The following is a 22,590-nucleotide window of genomic DNA, read 5'->3' as shown; positions in this document are numbered from 1 at the left end:
TGCCGGCAAATTGTGAATTTGGTTCATTGCCGACAAGATACAAAACTAAAATCAGGTCCGAGCATTCTTAACCTGAGGAAGATTTTAAAACCCAAATGAGGCCTTTTGGAGCATTTTGAGTTCGAAATATTTAACACTATCTGCTCAGGGTGTGGGTAGGCAAACGTTACTGATAGCAAAGCCTCACTTACCGAGCCAAACATTCACGCATAATTCACTGTAAGCCAAAGCGAATGAAATATGATAAGTCCAAACATGACGAGTGTGATGATGCATATTAAATAAGATAGTTGCCATGGAGGGGGAAAAAAAAAAGAAAAAGCTTCAAGCTTTGATCAACACGCTCACCCATCTGAGGTGAGTCTTCAACAAGGCATCAAGTTAGAGCATACATACATGGCAGACTAGACCACACTTCTGATGAGCCTATAGGAACGCCACAGAACTCAGAACACAGAACATGCTACCCATAAAATGGACCAGTGGAAGCGGTCAATTTCTCCTCAATCATGAAAGACATGGGAAACACTAAAGCAGGGGTTGTGACCAATAGGTGGCTGAGTTGCAGATATCTCTATGAGATAATGAAATGTATGGGTTATACAGTGCCTTTTCATCCAGTTGATAAGAAATTTCATAAACTAAATCTATTTTTGAAGACATATTGAGTAAATGTACCATAAAATACTTTGGGAGTAGACCTGGTTTCACTTTAAAGTTTTAAGTACGTAGCCCTTACGGTTTTTGCATCATAAGTGACAAGTATAAACAACACACTCTCCCTTGAGTATTCCCAGATTGTTCAAGTATCCTAAAAACAGAATGATGAGAGGATGTGAGCATGGCTCTTTATATAGCTCAATGGCACATCTGTTGTTCATTTGGTGCTTTTATCCAGAGCATCTTGAGTGCATTCATTTAACGCTCCCAGTGGGAAAAGATGTTCTACCCCTGCGGTGCTGCTGCCACCACACTATACCCATTACACGACCCACCAAACAAAACAGCAGTTGGACAGAAAAGAAAAAGAACCTGCTCATCTGAGTTAAAAAAAGAAAAAAATAATAAATTGTGTTAGTCATATGCCTTAACCAAATTATTCATTGATCCAAGTAAGCTGCTGCTACATGATCACCCTCTCACAGAGATTTCTCAAAGCTGCACAAATCAATATTTCCACAGTGTTAGTAGTGCAGTAATCATACAACTTTATTTCTCCGATGAGGGACAAGTAGGTATGTAGCCGTGCAATAAACGTATAGACACATAAAACAAAAGGCACATAGATACAAAACCCCAAGACCAAAAGGCTGATTATGTGAAACACACAAACACACCACATAAACAAGCCTGTCTAATGCCAAAGCTGCCTAATGAACCCAATAAGTTTCAAAAACACAACCACCGACAGAAGCCTCTCGCACAAACACTAAGGCACTTTAAAAATGCAATAACTCAGGAATGAGACAAGAGGTATCCATTTTTACAACCCTACACTGCAGCTGGGGACTCAGTCTTTTCATCTAGGTTGCCAGCAGCCAGCCTCAAGCTGTGCACCGTTCTCCAAAATCAAACTGTTCTGAGGAAAATAATAAACTAACAATTAGGCCTAACTCAGATTTACAGCATCACAAACCAGCAAGATGGCAAAAACCGTGGAGGCTCCCTACCTTTAGAATGCAATTGTCCTCTTTCCGTTGATTATCTGCATTCATCCATAGGGTCCATCAATGAAGGGAGCCAAAAGGGATTCTTGATAAGAATTATTCCAAGTTGTAAATGTTGTCGTGTACATTGCGTAAAGAGTACTTCAGTTCTGCTGTCTGTGCTGAGATGCTGCCGTCTTCTTGTTTTAAGGTGTTTGGGATCCAGCTTATTGGCATATTATCACCACCTTCTGCTCTGGACTGTGGATCAGACGGTAGAAAGAGGTCATCCAATCCCGTCTTGGACATGAAAGCTATGAACAAATTGCAAAAACAACAAATTAAAAATACATTTTTATTCATTTATCTATTGTAAAATGGTTGAGACAGTTAAGATGTAAAATAGTTTGCAAAAAAAAAAGATCCCATTTCCATCCACATTTTCAATGGTACAAGATGTACATTTGACATATTTCATGTTCTTTTGTGTAGTTGCTTAGTGTAGTCTTTGTTTTGTTTTCTCTAAGTGCTGCAGTTTTGGGGGAACATTTGGAAACACTGAGGAACTCTGGCTTCATGTCTTCTGTGCTAGTTAATCCTAACTGATTTGTCAGCCAGATAACCTTTTCTCTGGATGTGCAATAATAATTTTTGTGGTTTTATGACAATGGTCTTTTCCACTCTAACTCAATGGAAAATTTGATTAAAATCATAATTAGAAGAAAATTATTTTTAAATGAAATACACTTAATGCTTCAAAATGTTAATATGTCTGGCTTTCTGTGGTATAATATGAGAGAAAGAGTGAATATTACATTCTCTTTGGCTTCATTGAGCTTTTTAGTATTAATTCCCACAGTTAACAGGTTAAATGTGTTAACAGCTTGTTGCACTGCCATGAAATGGCCAAAAAAAACCCACTTTACATTTAACTTACAGCTGTATTAAAAGTAATTTGGATATAAAATAGACCTCGATAAGTCAGTAATAAACCTTTTGGTGCACTTTGTGAGGGATAAAAAAAAAGATAAAGTGCTAAGATGGAGGAGGATATAAATCATTGGCTGGGATTTTTCAATAACTGGCAACCAAAATGGTCCGTGATATGACAGATTTACAAATACAGTACATTACTGATAAAGCATGGGGACAGAAAGGACCACCCCCCCAAAAAAAGAGAGCGACACAAATTTTTCAAAACACTGAATTGATTGAATGGAACTATGATTATTAGTTCCATTTTGGAGGACGAAACAACTGTGAAACAAAAGCAACAGACTGTTCTTTGAGTGGACTACTTTAAATAATCATATTGGATTGATGATAGCGATGGAACTTTTTAAGTGGCTGTAAGACGTGATGTTCTCCCTGCATAGTCATTTTCTATTGTTAAACAAAATGGAGGCGTTGCTGTTCTCTTCCTTCGTATAAAAGCCTTATGGAAAAACTGTCTCAAAATTAACCTTCGCAATACTTATTGATAGATTGAAAAGATTACCTTGGAAAAATGCCCAAGTCTGACTTTAGCTGCATGATTCATAGACATTATAGTTTTATATAGGCTTTTCTCACAGAAGACATTTTACAGTGGGGGAGGGGGGGGGAGACAGCTGTAGATAATAAGATTCATGGTGGTTAAATTCTTGTTAACACCTTTACTTTACTTTATATGACATATGATACAAACATTCATGTTACCCCTGAGGATGAGCTGTGATATCTTTGGTGACTAATGCAGCAGATCAACCTGGCCAAACATTTGAACCAGCCAACATTTTAGTTCATAAATGCCAGCCGCTTCTCGTCAACCTCACCTGCCACATTGGATGCAAAAAGGCAGACAGCTCCAAATGGTGCAGGTGGGTGAAAGAGAGGTTATAGTAGCAAAAACGTAAGCTTACAAAACTTGCAAAACTGCTGAGACGTCCAAATCCAAAATGTGGATGAGTAATTGCAAATGTAGAGTACACGCTGAATCAACAGGATTCAGAAATCTCCTAAAATTCAAGACACCACACTGAGTGAAAAAAAGTCTCAACACTGAAAGCTAACCACAGAAAAGAGACAGGAAGCACATGGACTAAATACTCTGGAGGGGGCAGAGGAGACACAGGTGCAACATATGAGGGCGGGACAGCCAATCCAGAAGGAGGGACACATGAGACACAGGAAGGAGAACACAACAAGAGACACAGGAGGAAAAGACTTTCAAAATAAAACAATAAAATAAAAGTCCACAGGTCAAAAGTTCAAACAGGGTCAATGATGTCCAAGCGGAAACATAGTCAGAGCAAAGCAAGACATGAGCCATTAGCATATATCAGGATGCCAGCAGAATGTGGTAAAGATTGCAGGGTACCTGCTCAACATTAGCATGTTAGCATTGTCATTGGGAGCATATTAATTATTGTGATTAGCTCATATGAGCGCTGTTTCTTCAGCCACACCCCGCCTGCTGAAATTTCCAGAAAATGCAATCGTTTTTTCTAAAAGCACCAGTACTGGCAGAAACCTTTCATTATTTCTATGCTCCTATCTTTAACACTACGTAAATTTTACTTTATTTCCTCCTCTTCTCTTCTTCTGCTCCTTTCTCCAATTTGCAGTCACCCAATAGCTAGAGGGCACAATCACACAACCAGTAAGCCAATCAGGAAGCTTTATTAAACATGACAGTCACTGAGCACACTCAATATAAGCAAGGGACATAGGCTCTGAAGTGTGCATGCCAATTAGGAAAATCAGATCAATCATAGCAGTCAATGTGAACTCTATCACTCTCGCACAGTATCTCTTCCATTCCCCGTCCTTCTTATCTGCCTTGAAAACACTTCTCACATATACGCTCCAGCAGCTCTGTTGCACACAATCACACGCAGCTTGTTACGAAATAAAAAAAAGAATAGACAGTTGCTGTCTACACGTTCGCACACTCGCACAACACAACTCCAGTGAGCTATTCATCACAATTTGGCCACAGCATTAGACAGTGAGGGACCAATAACACCCTCCCTACCCTACCATACACACACACACACAAAAAAAAAAACCCGCCACAAACAGCTACACGCTTCTCATTGCTTGATACTAATTTTCACCTCCATTTGTCAACACACTCACTCACACTTTTTAATTCATTCTAAGCCTGTCATCCCTCTTTTTTCTCCTTAAAAACTAGGGTATACTATTGAAGAGAATTTAAAGATAGAGACAGTGGATACTTAAACAGCTCACTTTTTGTGATGATAATGCTATATGTGACTACATTGGAAAATGGGGCCATAATCAGAGAATTTGATCAATTTCTGGATATTTTCTTGTGTCTTTATATTTGAGATATTTCTAATTGGTTCTCTTTATTCACTTCATTCATAATAGTGATCGGTTTTTTGCCCGACTGTCGGTATGGCTGTAATGAATGTTATGTTGTTTGGTTTTGTGAGGATAAACTTTTCTATATTTCGGAATAGTATTGATACCAAACAGATCTTCTGCGTGTGCCATCCTTAACAGTTACCTACAAAATATGTGTTACTTTCAATACTCTATCATACTATATATGCCCAAAAATTACTTCAGTGGTCTGGTTTCAGCAGTGACAGATAAACCAGCTGTTTAGCACGTTGCTCTGTACACTTAACTATGAAATATACTGATACATTGGACTGTAATTTTGTGGAAGGCGGTGAAGCTTAGTCTATATTCTTTTTATTTACTTTCATCTTAACTTCTGAACCCTCTCTGGTAATCTCTCCATTTTCTTTCTCATGAGGCCAATAATAGAGTGCTGTGGGAAGGGGGACTCCTTAAAGTATTGTCAGAAGCTTGATGAGATGTAGTAATAGTTCTGATAGACCAGTAATGATAAAAAAAGAGAGCTCTGCTCATAAGATCTAATTTCTAGCCACTGACACAAATGCTTTAGGCAAAAATTTGTTTTGTGTGCATCAAGTATGAAAGTGCACCAGCACCACCTATAGACAGGCAATGTATGTGTACAGTAAAAAAACATGGCAAAAACCATCCACTACGTGAATATGTATGCCAAACTGTATACACCTTGGCTTTAAATTAAATTTTAGTAACACTGAATCCAACAGCTCATCCTTCACCTTGGAAAACGTTGTCCATCATAGGGACTCAACAGGGTATCCAGCAGCCTCTCATGGTCAGAAGGAAAGCTATTAAGTTTACTAATAAAGTGAATTGTGTTGAATATAGCATTTATTAAGGTGATGATATATCACTATCTTCCAGCGACTTTTTCACAATATGTACTGCTTAAATGTCTTTAAATACTTCATATCAGTTCTTGCGTGAATGAATTTAAAGAAGTCACACAAATAATTCGTGTGCATGTCGGCTGACTATAATTGCAATGATTTAGGTGTGTGGCAGAGCTAACAGTCAAGTTGTGATTCTTACTTTCATCCAGCAGATGGCACTGTCACTCAAAGTAAAACTGGGAAACTGGGAAAACTTTGTGGCCCTTAAAAATATCAGATCCAAATCCAGGTTCACACCCACATGTAATAAATGATCATTCAAAAATCTTCTGAAGTATTGGTGAAACATGGAAAACAAAACAAAAAACTATGATTTATTTGACCAGATGTGAAACAGACAGACTATACAAGCTGCTGATGTGTGTAGAAAATGCTTGTATTTCCAAAGACCACAGTTAGTATCAAGTCCAATCTTAGTCATGGCAGGATAACGCAGGCAGTGGAGGACACAGGTACATCATGATGAGGTCTCCCCCTTTCACAGAGACAGATTGTAGCAGATTCAGGATCCACAGACCTCAAAATGCATCCAAAGACAAGAAGCCACATATCTGCAAAGTACATGACAACACAATGATTAAACACTGTTCATCATCAAAACGAGGACAACTGAATGAAAGCGGCCAGGCTCAACATGAAACTGGCTGTCCCATTCGATGGGCACATGTTTGAGAAGATAAAGCTCACAGACAGATGGAGCTTTATTTCAAGTTGAAGATCGAGTTTTAGACCCCTCCCAGAGATTCACAGATCGCAGTTGATCACTCACTTCCCAACGCAGCTAGCCAGTATCCGCTCCCCATTCAGGCTAAGTCCAGCTTCTTCTGCGTCTCTGACAGTTTATCTTGAAGTCGTTTCTTCCTCCAGTCCAGAAACTTCCTCCGCATCCTGTTGGCCTGCCAGCCCGCCAGGAAGCCGGCGGCGAAGGACACCACGACGGCCACTTGCAGCGTCCTCTCCGAGACGTCTGCCATGTTCACCTCTGGCTGACAGATGCACACATTCGTGTGAGCCGCATGAAAACCTCATACAGGAAGTGAATCGCTCGAACTCACGCGATAGCTCAGCAGCGATAATCTCGCGTTCTTCGAAAGAAGGACCCGGAACGGAGACATGTGCAACTGCAGCTAAAAATAGTGAAATAGTTAAATAAATACAAGTTCATTTCACTCCGTTTCACACTGACAGAAGGTACAAATTCTCGTGCAGGCAGTAGTAATTGTAAATCAGGTTTATTTTCCCCACACTTCATGTAAAAAAGCATTAAAGTAAAAAGAAAGGAAAGTTAAAAGAGGATCCATATTCAACACAAGTTTTTTGAAAAAAACAAAAAACAAAAACAAAGTTTCATACGAAACGAAGTTGGTGAAACAGCGCTTTGCATTCCGCTTCTCTATTTTCTTGCAAATCACTGCATTCCACTTATAAGATAAGCTTATTCTGAAAATAAAAAGAAATTTAATCCAACCCATAGCTCAAAAGGGCCGAAGACAGTCATGAAATATTGAAAGAGTTTATACGCAGACATACGTGCTGAACATCACAAATGTCTGTGGCACACGAACAACAAATTTAAGTAAAACATATTAAACACAACCTATGGAAATTTGTAATGAGCTCTGTACACAGGTTTTCTTTCTTTTTTTGTGTGTGTTGTTTTAAAAAAAGCATTGTATTTAACCACAAACTTTACAAAGCTGTCATATACTGTGCAGGATTGATTATTAATGTGTTCATACCATTTTAAATGATAAAGCTGTGATTGTTTGCTTCAAAAACTGTTCCTATTAATGCTTAAGACATTTCACGTGTCCCGTTTTACAGGTTGGAGATGAAATATTCATCCAGCAGAACAACAAACTATTTCGAGAAAGGAAATAGGAATGTAGATTGTAGCTTCATGTGTAAGTCGCACACAAATAGACACGAAGTGTATGAGGGGAGTTATTGTTGTGCTGTTGTAGTGGAGGTAATGGTTTCAGTAAGCACCGGGTGATATGGGTTGGCTACAAGATCCTGTTTCCTACACCATTTTGCAAACCTCAAACACTAGGAGGGCTGCAAAGTGGCCTGCAAGTTAGTACTGCCCTTTTTAAAAACCAGTGAGTGCATCATGATATGTAAGGAAGTGAGAAGATGGTGAAACTCACCATGTGTTTAACTGTCAGTTCTGTCATGTTACTAAACACAGTACGATCTTAAGCACCGATACTTATATAGATATTTTATGGCTTCACTGTTTGTTCACTCAGTACTGAAGTGTAGTTTGTGGTTAAAGAGCAGAAATCATTTTGTTGGGGTTGACATACATCAGGATAAAGATAAAATAAAACCAAATGAACAAGGATTATTCTGATGAATAATCCCTTTAATCTATCCATCGTGATAATCTGTGGATTTACTCAAGAATAGATTTAAGGATCGCTGTTTCAGAAAACTCCTGCTTTGCCAGCTGTCTCATGTTTTGGGTTTGATAGCTGTGCCCCCACAATTATAGTGCAGCTTTGTTTTTGATTTTTGAGGAGAGTTGCTCGCATTAGCTGCTCTTTGGGAGTTTGAAAACTATCCGTGTACCATTCTTACAAGTTAAGAACAAAAGATTATCAAGGGATTATCTTAAAGAACAGCAGCAATACTTCTTTAAATATAAATATGCTACTGAGGCCATACACTATACAAGTTTGTAAAGATCCCTGTATGTGCGGAGATGTTGATACAGTGTCCATGATTAAGATCCAAGTTATTACCTGGTCAGGTTTCAATATGCAGCTCCATCAGTATGGAGCCAAACTATTTACAGCTGTAAATAGTCTCTGTACAGTCAACACGTCCAAATTTGTTGACAAAATGCTGGCAGGTATGCTCTCTGAATCTGAAGGTGCTCATGATATATTGCTGATGGTTGAGGAACTCTGAGAGAATCAGCACCGCTTCAGTTCCGTTTCTCTCCAGAAAATCACAAGCGATTCTGTTTGAGCCTGTCGATGTGGTAACAGAGTTTGAGTGCAGGGCCCAGCTTCAGTCCCAAGTACTTCATCATCATCTCACTTTTCAACAGGAGCAGAGCATCCCCATCTATCTCCTGGAAAAAAAAAATCCAAGAGCCGCATTACAGGAGCAACCTAAACTACATTTCACCTGTTTGTTTGGTTAACTTTATGCACGCTACAGTAAAGTCTTACAAACGGCACATTTTAAATACATGTCACAATAAAAACATTCTGGACTCACATGCTTCCTGAAGGCATCAGCGTGAGGTCCCAGAGCTTGGGGGTCAGCATCTTTGATAAACCAAACCACCTCCTCCACACCCCAGCTAGATGGGTCCTTAAAAGCAGGCCGCTTGCACTCTGCAGAGTCTGGAATTGGCATGAAACCTTTGAGGTACCAGGAGACGAATTGAAGATTTTATGCTCAACCGTATAGGCAGGCAAATGACTATGTTTGCTTTCTGGCAGAGAGTTAGATAAAAAGATCTATAAAAGTCTCATGTCTATCTGCTTCATATGAAATTGCAGCTGGGAAATGGTTAGCAAAACTTTCCACAAACACAATAGAAACAGCTTTCTCCACGTGGCTCAGTCTGACAGCAGCACAACGATCAAACCAGCACCACTAAGGAGCTTCAGGAGTCAAAAGTGCAGCGACCTTAGGGGTTGACCAGAAGCCAGGGCAGATGGGAATCTCAATACAAACATAACAAATTTCTGTTGTGGGACTAAAAAGGGATTCTCTTGAATTATTCTGTATTAACAGGATAACCAGAGGGTGAAAGAGAGAAAATTTATTACTTGAGAACAATTATTTCTATCCACCGTTTTTAATGCACCTCCCTGTAGCACTAGATTAGTTTGAAAATGTATTCATATAAATTAAAGTGGCTTATTGTTTTTATTAGAAGTATTATTAACATATTAATCTTTTAAAATGCATAAATGGGTAGTAATTATATGTATAAAACTGAAATTAGGGATAAATTTACACTTTAAATGAGTCTCACCATTCCTCTTTCCCTCCTGGAAGCTTCCAGGGCTTGAAGGTTTTCTACACACACCCACTGGAGTAGAGCAACTGCTCCCGCGATAAGCATATGAGTGCTTTGCTGGGTACTGTGATGTCATGACATTGAAGGCGGAGTCACTGGGATCAACAGCGTAGCGCTTGGAGTCCACTGGTGGGTCACATAAGAAGTCATCAGGCATCGGTGTCTCTGCTGCAAAAGCAAAGGCAGGAAGTGGAATCAGTAAAGCCAAGATCAGGCCAAGCCAAGACTTTCAGGTCTACGTTTCACTCTGTTAGTACGCTAATGATAGCTTTTATCTTAAATGACTGCTGTACCTGAATACACCTTCAAAGACTCCAACAACTAATTTTTAGCTCGACTGCTGGTTATGTTTTAGCTGGTTAAATATGGAAATGCGCCATTGGCATGATAATACAATGTGTGACACAAAGGTTAAGGGCTTTTTATTGCCTTCTAAAGAATCTATTGAGGTAGACTTTTATTTATTTATTTATTTATTTATTTACTTTGCAGTTCCATGCACTGACATACAAATAAATACAGAATATCAAACTGCCTTCGTATCCAACAGTACACACTTAATGTTAAAATAGAGAAGAGATACAATGGCTGTAAAATGTATATACATTTTACACAATTTCTATTCTTATGACGCTCCATCTATGGAGCATAATGTTGAAATTGTAACAATAATGAGCAAGACAAATTCATAAAAAATACTATGTAAAATGCATTTGAAAGGCAATGTATGCAGTTTAAATATTATCTAAAATTATATCTCCAAAATACAGGAACTATTTTCGAAACACTTCTCCATTTCACCAGAGAAATGATTTACATATCTTTCTGGCTTGCACAACGGTGACAAAACTCTTTTTAGTGTGCATTTTTTGTGTGTGTGCATTCACAACCTTTGCTTCAGCATGTCTACAGTGTGACATCAAACACGTTTCATGATTTGCAAGAACAAAGAGCAAACCCATGGTCCTTGACACGTACGATTTCCCTTCCCACCTCAAATACACTAAAGGCATACTTTAAATATTTGCTTTTTCAGAGCAGGACAGGCTTTTGGGGAAAGGAGAGAAAATAGAGAGCATGTCAGAAAGGATGGCTGCATGAAATGTTTTTTTTGTGCGTGTGTGTGTGCGTGTGAATTATTAAAATATGTCTCTCTCCAGATAGGAGAGGAAAGCAAAGTATTAAGATTGAAAGAGAATATGAAAGATACAGCTCTCATTTTAAAGCATGTAAACATTCCCACTAAACCCACAGACAGTGGTGCTGTTTTTGATTCCACATGCATAAGAGTCTGTGTTTTACATCTAAAACATATCTCCTCACAGAGAACGAGTGACTGGTGTGTTTAGAGAACAAAGAAGAAAAATACACAGCATGAACGCTGAATTCACAGTCACTGAACACGGCAGCAGGAATGAATAAGATCAAAAACAGAATTGTTCATTCATGCTCATTAACCGAGTGAGCATAAAGGTGAAGTCCGGCGGTGTTACCTGTTAGGACCTGTGGTGTGGCAGAGTGGGGGACAATAGCAGCGTCCTGTGGGATGGAGCCCATCTCTGGCTCCGGTGTACTACTGGGAGGAGAGTTGGCCAGCGGAGACATCACCATCCTGGTTTTCAGCTACAAACACACACACACAATGGTGTTCCTCTTTAGAAGTACATCTGGTTACACATCGAAAAGCAATGCATTGGGTTGATGTAGACAAAAGTGATAAATTTGTTCAGTGGATATGCTTGGAAATGTCACGTTGACAAATATAGCTGAAACTAAAAGATGTACGTGAGGAAAGGTCAGAATTCAAATGAAAATAAAGACTCTCACAAAGGCACCGGCACTGCTGGAAATACTATCAATTCCACTTTTACCAGTGTTACCACAACAAATATCTACTACAAGCCATATCATTACTACTGTAGACACCAACAGAAGAACCACACACTGTTCAAATTGGGACCTTGGTTGCATATCATACCCCTTTCTCTCTCTAATACTTATATCTGTATGAAAACAATACCAATACTAACACTTCGAGTACTTTCCATATCACATTGACCAAAAAAGTAGCCATCCTAGTCATGTTAGTCGTAAATATAATAATATATGTAGAAGTGCCCTGTGCTTTCTTTTTCTTAGCAACCCTAAAATGTTAAATGAACATATAAACATTTTTGCCAATATTTCAACATTATTTGACAAACCAGCCAGCAGTTGGTGAAAGTATTTTACAGACAAACCCCAAATGTGTCAGTTGAAAAAAAGGAAAGAAAAAGGAAGCTGTTGGCTGATGTACATATACGGATACAAACAATACAGGTTTTTAATGAATCCACTTTACAAGGAGAGAAATAACTTAAACTTTTCAAAAGAAAGCAGTTTCAATAGAAAAAAAAAAAAACCTGAATGAAAATATAACTGATTACAAGAAATGGATACCGTTAATGTGCAGAAAATAGCCCATCTACACAGGAGATAATTTCCACTCATCGATCTCATGAGCATCAAATGGAAAAGATTTATTTTTTAACAAGGAGAGCTGTCAAGTTACACATCACATTTCACTTTAACTTGGGCCTTGGGTGTTTTGTGTTTGACATGCAGAAGTCTATTTATTAAGTGTTGGGCCCTGGGAACTCTCAAAACGCAGGTGAGCTATACCCCAAAGTGTACTTGAACACATCGTAGATACCGATGGGTGAAGCCACACTGACACATATTTAGACACTTTATAACTTTAACTTAAGCTATGGGAATTTCAAGGATTAAAATAAGCATCAAACACCGATGGACTCACCTTAAAGCCAGGTTTCCTGCCTCTCTTCTTGGGGACCTTGAAGGTCGACAGAGGCTCTACATAATGGGTCTGGAACTCCAACTTACGAATGGGGGGCCGTCCTCTCTTTCTGCCAGGTACTTTGCCCTGAGGCCCCGCTATAAACTGTGGGCTAGGTGTGGGAGACTGCATTTCAGAGCCAACAGACAGCGTACTCATCAGACCTGACAGAGAGAGAGAGAGAAAGATTATTAAATAGAAAGTAACAGGAAGCGGCAGCTTTAAACTGCACGCACCACTAACTTGGCTCCAAACCAGAGCGGAAACTTAGATGCACACTGGAGACTAACCCCTCCACACACACAGAGAGAGAGAGTGAAAGAGAAACTATAGGAAATAGAAACAAGGCAACATAGAGCTTTGTGCTCCACCACACCCCTCCCCCTCTCCAGCTGCAAAGATTGCAATAAATATCATTACTGCACAGAGAGAGAGAGAGAGAGAGCGAGAGAGAGAGAGAGAGAGACAAAGCCACACAACACGCGCGCACACATTCAGTGGAAGTGAAAGCAAAGCACGTATATCCACAACATCCACACAATCAAACAATCAATCAAGTGCACACACATACACACATGGCCTGGGCTTTCACAATACACCCCTCTTTTGAAAAACCTCTCTGTCATTTCATTCATGCAGCACAATACCTTACCTGAGATGGCCCTTGAACATGATGTTGTGCTTTTACAGAGGTTGATGTACTATTTAGCAGTCCTGATAAAATTATTAATTTATTTCTGTCAGCTAAAAAAAAAAAAAAAAAAACAACATACACATCTGACTTGACTTCAACACAGACAGACTGGCAGCTGTGATGACAAATACTTGGTCAAGAGAAACGGGAACAGAGACAGACAGAGCACCTGAATATGTATGATCCCTTCCAACCTCTTTCTCTTCCTAAGATCAAATCTCACAGAATATACATCAAGATGAGCACAGATTTATCATTCCTACCATGCAAACAGCCGTCTGTAAGTCAATGCCTGTGTGACGCTTCACTCCAGCAGCAGGTTTCTGGATATTCCCCTGGTGAATCTCCAGCAGTCAGCCTCTAATGTTCTTCGCTGCCACACACTTTCAAGACACCGGCAACTCTGCACATCTCTCTCTCTCTCTGTTCCTCAATCTCCGACCACCTTCCTCCGAAACAACCCCCTCCTCCCCTTCCCGTCTACCCTAACCCCCTTCCTCTGTGTCCCCTTTCAGTCGTCATGGCAACACGCCTCTAACATCCCGCGGCAGCCGGCAGACGTGCTGAGCTCAGAGCAACGTCTCTGTGTGTATGTGTGTGTGTGTGTCTGTGTGTGAGTGGGGTGGGGGGGGGGACTGTAATGTAATTACAGTTGCTGCAGCTCAGTCTGTCTTCAAAAAAAAAAAAAAGGCTTAGCACGAGTGACAAGGTATTGAAGCTGTGCTACGAGCCTCTGGTATCTGAACTGAAGTCATTTCACCTCACAGTGTATGTTGTCTTAATGAGTCATATCAACAAAAACTGTGAAAATTTTAGCTTATTAAATCTTTTAAGTACCCTGAAATGCTTGAACTTTTCTTGTACTAGAGAGATCAGTTCTTTTTGTAAACATCAAAAGGTCCAAGTAGAAGCCCTTCAGGATTACTCTGCTGCTTTTGTTTGTGATAAAAGATCGTTTTTTTTTTTTTTTTTTGTCAAAGCTCACTGCCTTCTTTATGTTTCTAGACTTCATCTGTCTTTGTAGCAGATAGTGTGTGCCGCTTTTGTTTTTATCTATAATGTAAAAAGCATACATGGAAAGCAAAGAAGGCCAGCCAAAGGCAAGGTTGTGAGTGATTTCCCTGATGTGGTGCAGGTATTAAAAGAAAAAAGCCAGAGTGCTTATTTGCTCTCTGTCTATGCTACAAGTGTAGAGCACAACTCAGGCTTTACCCCCTTGCCACTACATATTGATTAGTTACGCTCAGGTTGCTACACTGATTCACATTCAAAGCCGCATTTGTGGGTTTTAGTACTCAATCAAAATCAGGTTAACCTTTCAAAGGCGGGATCAAACGCCTGCATGCTCTCCCTCGCACGCACAGCCACTTCCAGCGTGTAAAGAGATTTGTCAGGAGTCGGCTATGAGGCAGTCAGTCAGCAGATGCCTTAACACTAAATGTGACAGGCCAAGCAAATTGTATTGTTCCATTGCTCAAAGCCTATACATGATAATTAAAGAAAGGCAATGCAACAGCAAGGTCAGGACAATAAGGCTGTGATGCACAGAGCTGGCACACTCTTCAAACACTTAATCTGCAGTGACCATATATGTGTGTGTCTGCGTGTGTGAAGGAAGGAAGGACCTATAAATCATAAAAGTAATTACACAGTGAGATTAATCCTGATGTCCCTCATCAGTCAGTCCCGTCCCATTACAGAGCATCACATTACAGACAGAGACAGACCGAGAGAGAACAGATTATCATCTTTTACTTAAAAAGAATTGGATATTGGTGGGGGGTGGGGGGGCATTAACACTGACTGACAACTTCAGACAACACCATTTTTTGCAGGGGAGGGGAACACTTTGCACCACCGCACTACAGCTCAACACCATACAATAGAGACTGCAGACTAATTTGTGTATGGTTAATTAAGCAATTAGGGAATCAGTGAACCCCTACACCCATTTTTACTTTCCAACTAAGGAATAGTGGCTCCTTTTGGAAGCCAAATGCTAGAGGAAGTCATTTGGAATCTGTTGGAGCCTGATGTTATGGCCACCATAATGCTGCAATGATCAGCAATGATTAGCATAACTTAATCAGTAGCTTCAGGGGCTGGAGATTTGGATCTGTTCACTTATGCAGAGGGGAAACTGCAATGAAGAGAGTTATGCTAATGCCTCTCTAAACTGCACACCTACACGCATAAACAAATAGTCGAAACACTCGCCAACACACAGACATACAGAAATAAAATAACTGTAATTTAACTAGAAACTAGATGCTCTTGTTGGGTTGCAGAATAGATTAGTGAGTGTGAATGTGTGTGTGTGTGTGTGTGTGTGTGTGTGTGTGTTCTCTAATCAATGTAACAATGTAACAACCCCCTCTGCATTTATTTACAGCTCAGGCAGGGCGTCACCATGGTAACAGACAGTGAAATCGGATCCTGCACCAGAGTCATGTGATAAGGTGGGAATAAATAAACGCATAAACAGCAATGTGTGTATTAAGTAGAAACACTCACATGCACACGCACACTTACTGCCCCTCCTTATCTCCTCTGAGACCCTTCACAACACAGCGCTCTCCACAAGAAAGGGAAGGTGAGGAGCGCTGCTCTTTTCATCAGCTTTATGTCAAGGGGAAAAAAGGGGCAAATCTGATAAGTCGCATCCCATAATGAAGACGACATGCCTCATGTACATACACATGAGCTTCATACTCATCTATATAACTTATGATTTAAAACCAGGCGTTTTAAATAGCTCAATTTGCACCCGAATGATTTTCAAATATTTGTACTCAAGCACTGTACCATAATGATCAATATTGAATATTGTTGCTGCTTTAACTGAAATGAAGTGATTCAAAATCCTTCAAAAGTAAATAATTAAAAGTAAGTTTGTTTTATATTGCGTGACAAAACGAACAAGATTACGAAATTCTTTTTTTTTTTTTTTTTTGGTACACTCAGTCTTACTTTGTGTGGGGATGTCAAGGGTTCGGCCCTTCAACCTCCGCCCAACTGCCTCCGACTCCGCCTCCAAGTCAACCAGCTGCCAGAAGCCTCGTCCACGGTTGTCACGGTGATCCAGACGCAGACGCAGACGTACACCCTTACTGAGGATGCCGGGCAACCAGGCAACAGGCGGCGGAGGAGGGCCCTGTTCCAGGTGGGACTCGGGGTTGAACTCCCGCCCTCGTCGCAGTCTCATGCCCTTGCAGCTGGCCAACGTTGGGCAAGACACATCACACTGGGGAAAGAGAAAATGAAATGTGATATTAGATTGGATTTTGGATTATTTCTTTAGTTTTCAGACATTTGAGCCTACTTGCCAGAGGTAAAAAGCCAACGCTAGGCTTTTGGCAAACTATGTCACCACCACTGAACTCTGACCAGAAAGTTTGATGTAGCATATGAGCACTCCATAAAAAGCTCACTGGTGAGTACATTGGTTTTTTTTTATTGACCTCTATAGTCTAATTTGGCTACTTTTTAGGACACGTGAAACTCTTTGGGGTTTGTTTTTTTCCCTTTATGTCAGGGAATAAATCATGAAATGTTGTGACCTTATGTTGTGACCTTTCGACATCTAATCCAAACCATTTTTAAAAGCACTCTGCTGTGCGTCAAATAATGGCTGCACAAAAAAAAAAAAAAAAAAAAATGTTGCACAGGTTCATAGACCTCCTCTCAAAGGCAAAGCTATACAACCTTTTAAATGAATCTTTCAATTTACATTCAATGTACTTTGTTATGAAAATTTTCAACATTAAAGACATCTTCTACTTAATTTCAGATGTTTCAATAACACATTCAATGTGAAAATCGTTAAAAGCTTTCAGACTCAAGGATATAGGGAAAAAGGAAATAAGTGGGAGAGTGCATGGAGAACTGAAAAGAAAAAGAAAGTGGGGGATGAGTGCGTTTAATTATATCACTTGTGTTCAGAGGTCAAAGAAATAAACTGGAGGCTAACAGAAGAATGTGACTTTACTAATGATAAAAGTACTGGGCACAATGTGTCATTGTCCTGTAAAGTGAATGCAATTTGGTCTCCAGGGCACTGGATGTTCTGATTAACTCCAACTAACTAAATTTTTAGTTACCTCTATATCAGATGGAACAAACGCCAGTGAAGACGAGAAAGAAGCAGGAAACTGGGGAACTATCTTGTGAGCAGCTGTCATTTTCTGCTGGTTTTTGGTTAGTCCTGTAGTAATAACCCAGGGCTTTATTTACCACCTTCAGCTGTATGGAGAACAATAGTCAAAATTTTATAGCTACTATTGCCTATTTAAAGGTCACATTTCGTGTCCCGGCATTAGAGGTTCGTCTCATCACAAAAATGATCTGAATTAAAAACAGCATATGATTTATCTAACAGACAAGAAAGAGGGAAGTGCCATTATATCATAAACACCATTACTCTTCTGGCAAAACCTATTTATCCAAACCACATACTATGAAGTGACTGTTTCCTAAATGAAAACAATATAATTAATCTTGGGCTAGTCTGGGTCTCTAGGTTTTTCAAGACAAGGTGCCTCAAAGGAAATAATTAATATCTTGTCTCAACTTAAACATTTTAATTATACAGAGTTCTGTAGATTTATAGCCCAGAATGAATCTTCTAGTGCCAACTTGCTCCCAGTGACATTGCAATGGCATGATGTAACATGTTGATGTTAGAGTGTTCCCCATTTAACCAGCTTCCCTTATTGATCATGTAATCACGCTGACAATTAAAGTTAAAAAAAAAAAAAAAAAAAAAGCAGTCGTGATACCCATATCAACAATAGCAGTAAGAAAAATAGTTTGATAAAAAGTCCAGTAGTGTTACTGTCACTGAACAAACTGCACGCTTGCATCTTCCCACACAGTTTAACAGGTGTGCCTTTTTTTTTTTGCACCAACAAGAAAAGAAGCATGAAGTGAGAAAATGCAGCCAAGCAAAGTGCAGCCAGTGAACCCTGTGAGGAAGTAATAATAATAGTGACATGTCAGCTGAATGGTAAATAGCTGTGTTTATTTTATGCTGGGAAAAAAAGACAAAAAAAAACATATCAGTGATTAACAACACTGATAGATAAAGTGATTTGTATGCATTTTGTGAATGTAAGATTAAATCTGTTGGATAAATAAAAAAGTCTTGAATGCTTATCTTCTGGGCAGCAATAACACATCTTAAGGTAAATTTCCCAACAGTCCATGGCTTAAATATATTTCAAAAAATACAAACCTGATGGTAGTGCCAGAGGGATGGTTAATCCTCTGGAGATCATGGCTGTTTGGACAAACTCTCATGGAAAAGCATCAAACAATTGTTGGGCTCTCTTAGTCCGGACAAAAGTGGAGAAGCAATAAACCGACAGAGACCAACGTTAGCAGTCCAGCCACAGCGCTAACATGGTTTAGCAATGACTGTAATCTCTATTTTCAACCTGACCTTTCAAATTCTGAGCAGGAAAGAAATTCCAGAGGAGAGGACTAAAGGCGACTAAACCGTAGGCGATGTTTCTTCAAGCAGTATCTTCCAGCCAATGAACAAAAAACAGACAGCATTCACTGAAGTTGTTGTGTTTATTGTTCATTTCTTTAAAAATTTTTATATACACTAACAGTCAAAAGTTTGGACACACTTTTGACTGGTAGTTTACATAAAAAAAATCAGGAGTTATATATATATATATAAAATAAGACAGGCAGAAAGTTGGGAAATGAGAGGAAGGAGTTAAGAGCAGATAACATCAGACGTTTCAGTGATGAATTGTCATCTTCGATCAGATTGGAGATGAGAAAAAAAAAAAAATCTGCCCTCAACCTCCAAAATTTCACATTTACCAAAACATCAGAGACATCAAACAGTGAATCCTGGAAAAACATGAAAGAAGATGGTTCCTCGTACACAACCCATGAAAAACACACACAAACACACACAGAGCTGCTATCTTTGACACCATGAAACAACCGGAATGATAAAAGTTAGACTTGATGAAACAGAGTGTAACCCACCCAGCACTTATGCACACACACACACACACACACAAAAGGAATGTGTGTGTGTGTGTGGGGGGGGGGGTCTGTTTCTATCTAAAGGCTCTGGGTCCCATGAGAGCAGAAAAATACTTTATCTTGCCACTGTACTGAAACACTTGTGGCTTGGAGCCCTGCCAGAAGTGTAGCTGCTGGAGAGATTTCTTTATCACAATCAAACATGCACGGACACACACAGAATCACACTCACACAGCTGCGGTGCGTTCCCTTAAGCTGGGGAATATACAAGTTGTGAAGGAGGCAGCACCTTACAGGCTCCTTACACAATCCCATGTCTAAAGGCTCTGCTTATCCAGCTGCTGGGAGTGACCTCCTCATTACACAACCTGTCTCTGCAGGTTTACCTTCCTGTCCCTTCCTGTGTTACTGTTGCTCTGCTGGTCAGGCCGTGCTCCTGAAGACTTATGCGAACCTAAAGGTAAGAAGACTACGTTTACTGGTCTACCACACCACACACATAAATTGTAATTTTAGATGGGGCCATAACGTGGGAAGTCGCTTTAAGGTGTTACTATAATTTTGCACGCTGCTTTGAGCTTGATTTAAATAAGGTACATCTGAAATTTAAAAAAAAAAAAAAAAAAGAGGCATCCACAGTGTATTTAATGTGAGTCTGGTGCCAACAACTCCTCTTTTCATCCCATAGTGCAGTCAGATAAATTTCAGCCAATTTAAGCCACAAAATGCAGAGAATATTCCAATAAGGATGGAGGTGAAGTGTTTTTCTTGGTGTGGGCTCTGACTTATGTCTGCACAATGTTGCGTGTGTGTTTGCTGTGACAGCCTTTTCGCTTTGTGCCACTGCTACAGGAGGAACACTGTGGCACCTTAAATCATTCCCCTTCTGCAGGTCTTTATCGGAGAGCTTTCTCAAACATTCCCTTACAGGGTGATGGAGGCTACAACCAAACTGTGAGCGCCCTCGTGGTAGGCTCTTCTCGTCTTTCCAACGGGCCACTTATACTTACTAAAAATAAGTAAGTTACACTGAGTTAATTAAACTTCCAACGTTAATACCTGGTGTGTCCTGTGATGACAGTGGTTCTGACTTTACGGCGGTATCAAGCCTTGGTTATTTCTGTGATGCGCTGCATTCTGATGACTTAAAACAGAAGGGACAGTTTAAAGCACACGCTGCACAATATATGGCCTTAGCATTTCCTCTTTGTACAGAAACATGTGTGTTGTAGGAATAAACTTGCATTTTCCGAAAGAAGCTTTGGATTGAAGAACCTCCACTGGCCTAGCTTCAAGTCCAAAGTCCATGGTCAAGATGTCCTGGCAGATGTCCATGTGAGCAAAGTGAGGGCTCTTTTAATGTTCTACTATTTGCATGCATTCATCCATTTTCCAGCAACACATGCAAAGACACACACCACTAATTTCTCATGACTGCATTGTACAGGCATGCAAATCACGTTAAAGTGGAGTGCTGGCAACAGTTAACTGTGAGCACATTGAAAATTAGGAGGAGAGATGACATTAATATTACATTTCATAGACAGAGAGATAGAATGCAATCAACTGAAAACAACTTTTTTATGACTCAGAGGAAATTAATGAATGCCTTAAATCACTAAATGAAATGATTCCTTTTGCAGTAAATGGAGCCTTAAATAATTGACCTTATATGTTGTGCTCCAGGGAGCAGGAACATCCTCAGACATTATCAAGCAGCATTTGGCTTCTACTCTGCAGAGTTGGATCGCACTGATATTCCTCCAAGTTGTGTATGTCATAGTCTGGTATGTTTACCTTGCGGGGTGAGGAGATTCAGCGGGAAGTCATGTCTCCACGGCGGGCTTGGCTCAGACCGGGAGCCGGATCCGGAGCGGACCGGGTTCCTCCTCTGCAGATGCGGCGCGGGGCTGCAGTCCCCCGCCCCCTTAAACAAATAAAATCCTTCCGGAGGTTCTGGCAGGAGCTGTGCCGTCCTTTGGAGCTGAATTCGGAGGGGGTGGATGGTTAGGAGACCGTTGAAGTGGCTGATTTTCCTATCGGGCTCATTTACCTGCACTGGTTGGATGGACAGATGGAGCTCCGTTAACACACACAGAGCCGGTTCAACGGCACACTCCCTCACTGACAACTCATTTCCTTAGTGTTTATATACATTTACCTCCATTTTTGGACTGACGTGCTGACAGATGCGTTCACTGTCCCACTGAGCCCTTCCTGCAGCAGCATAAAGTGATGTCTCACTTCAACCTGTTTGCCTTGTGATGTTATCTCTTGCTCTGAATTTAACCTTGCAAAAACTCCCTCTCAGGGAAATCCCACACCTGTTCAGATGAAGCGTACACTGAAGTGGCAGTTGTTGAGACTGTTAACCTGCAGAGTAACACAACACCAGCTCACTGACACAGGTGCTCTCTGTGGTCCAGTTTAGACATGAGCAACATCTCACATCACTGCAAGGAACACGTCTTCAGATTAACAAAAAGCTGCTTTTTTTCTAATTATTTTCTATATATATTTTAGTGTCATTGTCGTCACACCTTCCACTTTGCTACTTTAACCCTCATGAGACTATTAAAGTATTAAAGAAGATTTTTCATTTCATCTTTAACATTTAGAAACATTACATGCCTGTCTCTGCTACATAAAAATAAATAAATAAATAAAAGCATGTCATTTAAAAGTTTTTATTTGAAATGATTTTAAATACAAATAATATATTTTTCCATTTACAATGACAGTTCCTTTGTAAACAAAAGTGGCAGATAGTCATTGGGTAGTTTGTCCAAACTGAGACGGCCTGTGGGGCTGTCACCTGGATTAAGTCTGTTGTGGGAGAGATGTTGTCGTATTTAACCTCACTGCAGTTTTATTTTTCCACACAGCGTAAAATCACTGATGCTACATTCTATTGCGAGCTATAAATACTCAAGAGTACAATATTACCTGTTAGCATACACCTGCTTTGAACACAATTACAGGAGGGTATAGTGCGCGCCAGTCAGTTTGTCTGCGTGAGTTAGTGTGTATGTGGTGTTGGGAGAGATCAGCAGCAAATATTCAGACCTTTCTCATC

At 40.0% G+C, this 22,590-nt stretch overlaps 1 protein-coding gene across 2 annotated transcripts; it reads right to left on the bottom strand.

Annotated features, from left to right (window-relative positions):
- Nucleotides 1-7,041: 7,041 nt before the first annotated feature.
- On the bottom strand, nucleotides 7,042-21,690 carry scml4 (Scm polycomb group protein like 4). Of its 2 annotated transcripts, XM_029497168.1 has the most exons (8): nucleotides 21,676-21,690; nucleotides 21,312-21,572; nucleotides 16,478-16,751; nucleotides 12,775-12,977; nucleotides 11,471-11,600; nucleotides 9,933-10,145; nucleotides 9,164-9,309; nucleotides 7,042-9,014 (listed from the first exon to the last, which is right to left on the bottom strand). In XM_029497168.1, the coding sequence occupies exons 3-8, from the start codon at nucleotides 16,710-16,712 to the stop codon at nucleotides 8,889-8,891; spliced, it is 1,053 nt and encodes a 350-aa protein (XP_029353028.1). In that variant the 5' UTR covers nucleotides 16,713-16,751; nucleotides 21,312-21,572; nucleotides 21,676-21,690; the 3' UTR covers nucleotides 7,042-8,888. The 2 variants fall into 2 exon arrangements, with proteins under 2 accessions (XP_029353028.1, XP_029353029.1); XM_029497169.1 differs by lacking the exon at nucleotides 21,676-21,690 and having other exon boundaries at nucleotides 9,164-9,291.
- Between the last annotated feature and the right edge of the window lie 900 nt (nucleotides 21,691-22,590).

This window comes from Echeneis naucrates, chromosome 24, assembly GCF_900963305.1.
Source record: "Echeneis naucrates chromosome 24, fEcheNa1.1, whole genome shotgun sequence".
Taxonomy (NCBI): domain Eukaryota; kingdom Metazoa; phylum Chordata; class Actinopteri; order Carangiformes; family Echeneidae; genus Echeneis; species Echeneis naucrates.
The sequence above is the reverse complement of the archived record's forward strand: the minus strand, read 5'-3'. Positions and strand labels throughout refer to the sequence as shown.

What these genes read in the sequence shown, in the direction of transcription:
- scml4 (XM_029497168.1), bottom strand. Translation starts at nt 16,712, where the DNA reads ATGAGACTGCGACGAGGGCGGGAGTTCAACCCCGAGTCCCACCTGGAA. An exon ending in CCTTGACATCCCCACACAAA is followed by an intron (nt 12,978 to 16,477) that starts GTAAGACTGAGT and finishes TCTCTCTGTCAG; the next exon opens with GTCTGATGAGTACGCTGTCT. An exon ending in CTGATGCCTTCAGGAAGCAT is followed by an intron (nt 9,015 to 9,163) that starts GTGAGTCCAGAA and finishes TTTTTTTTCCAG; the next exon opens with GAGATAGATGGGGATGCTCT.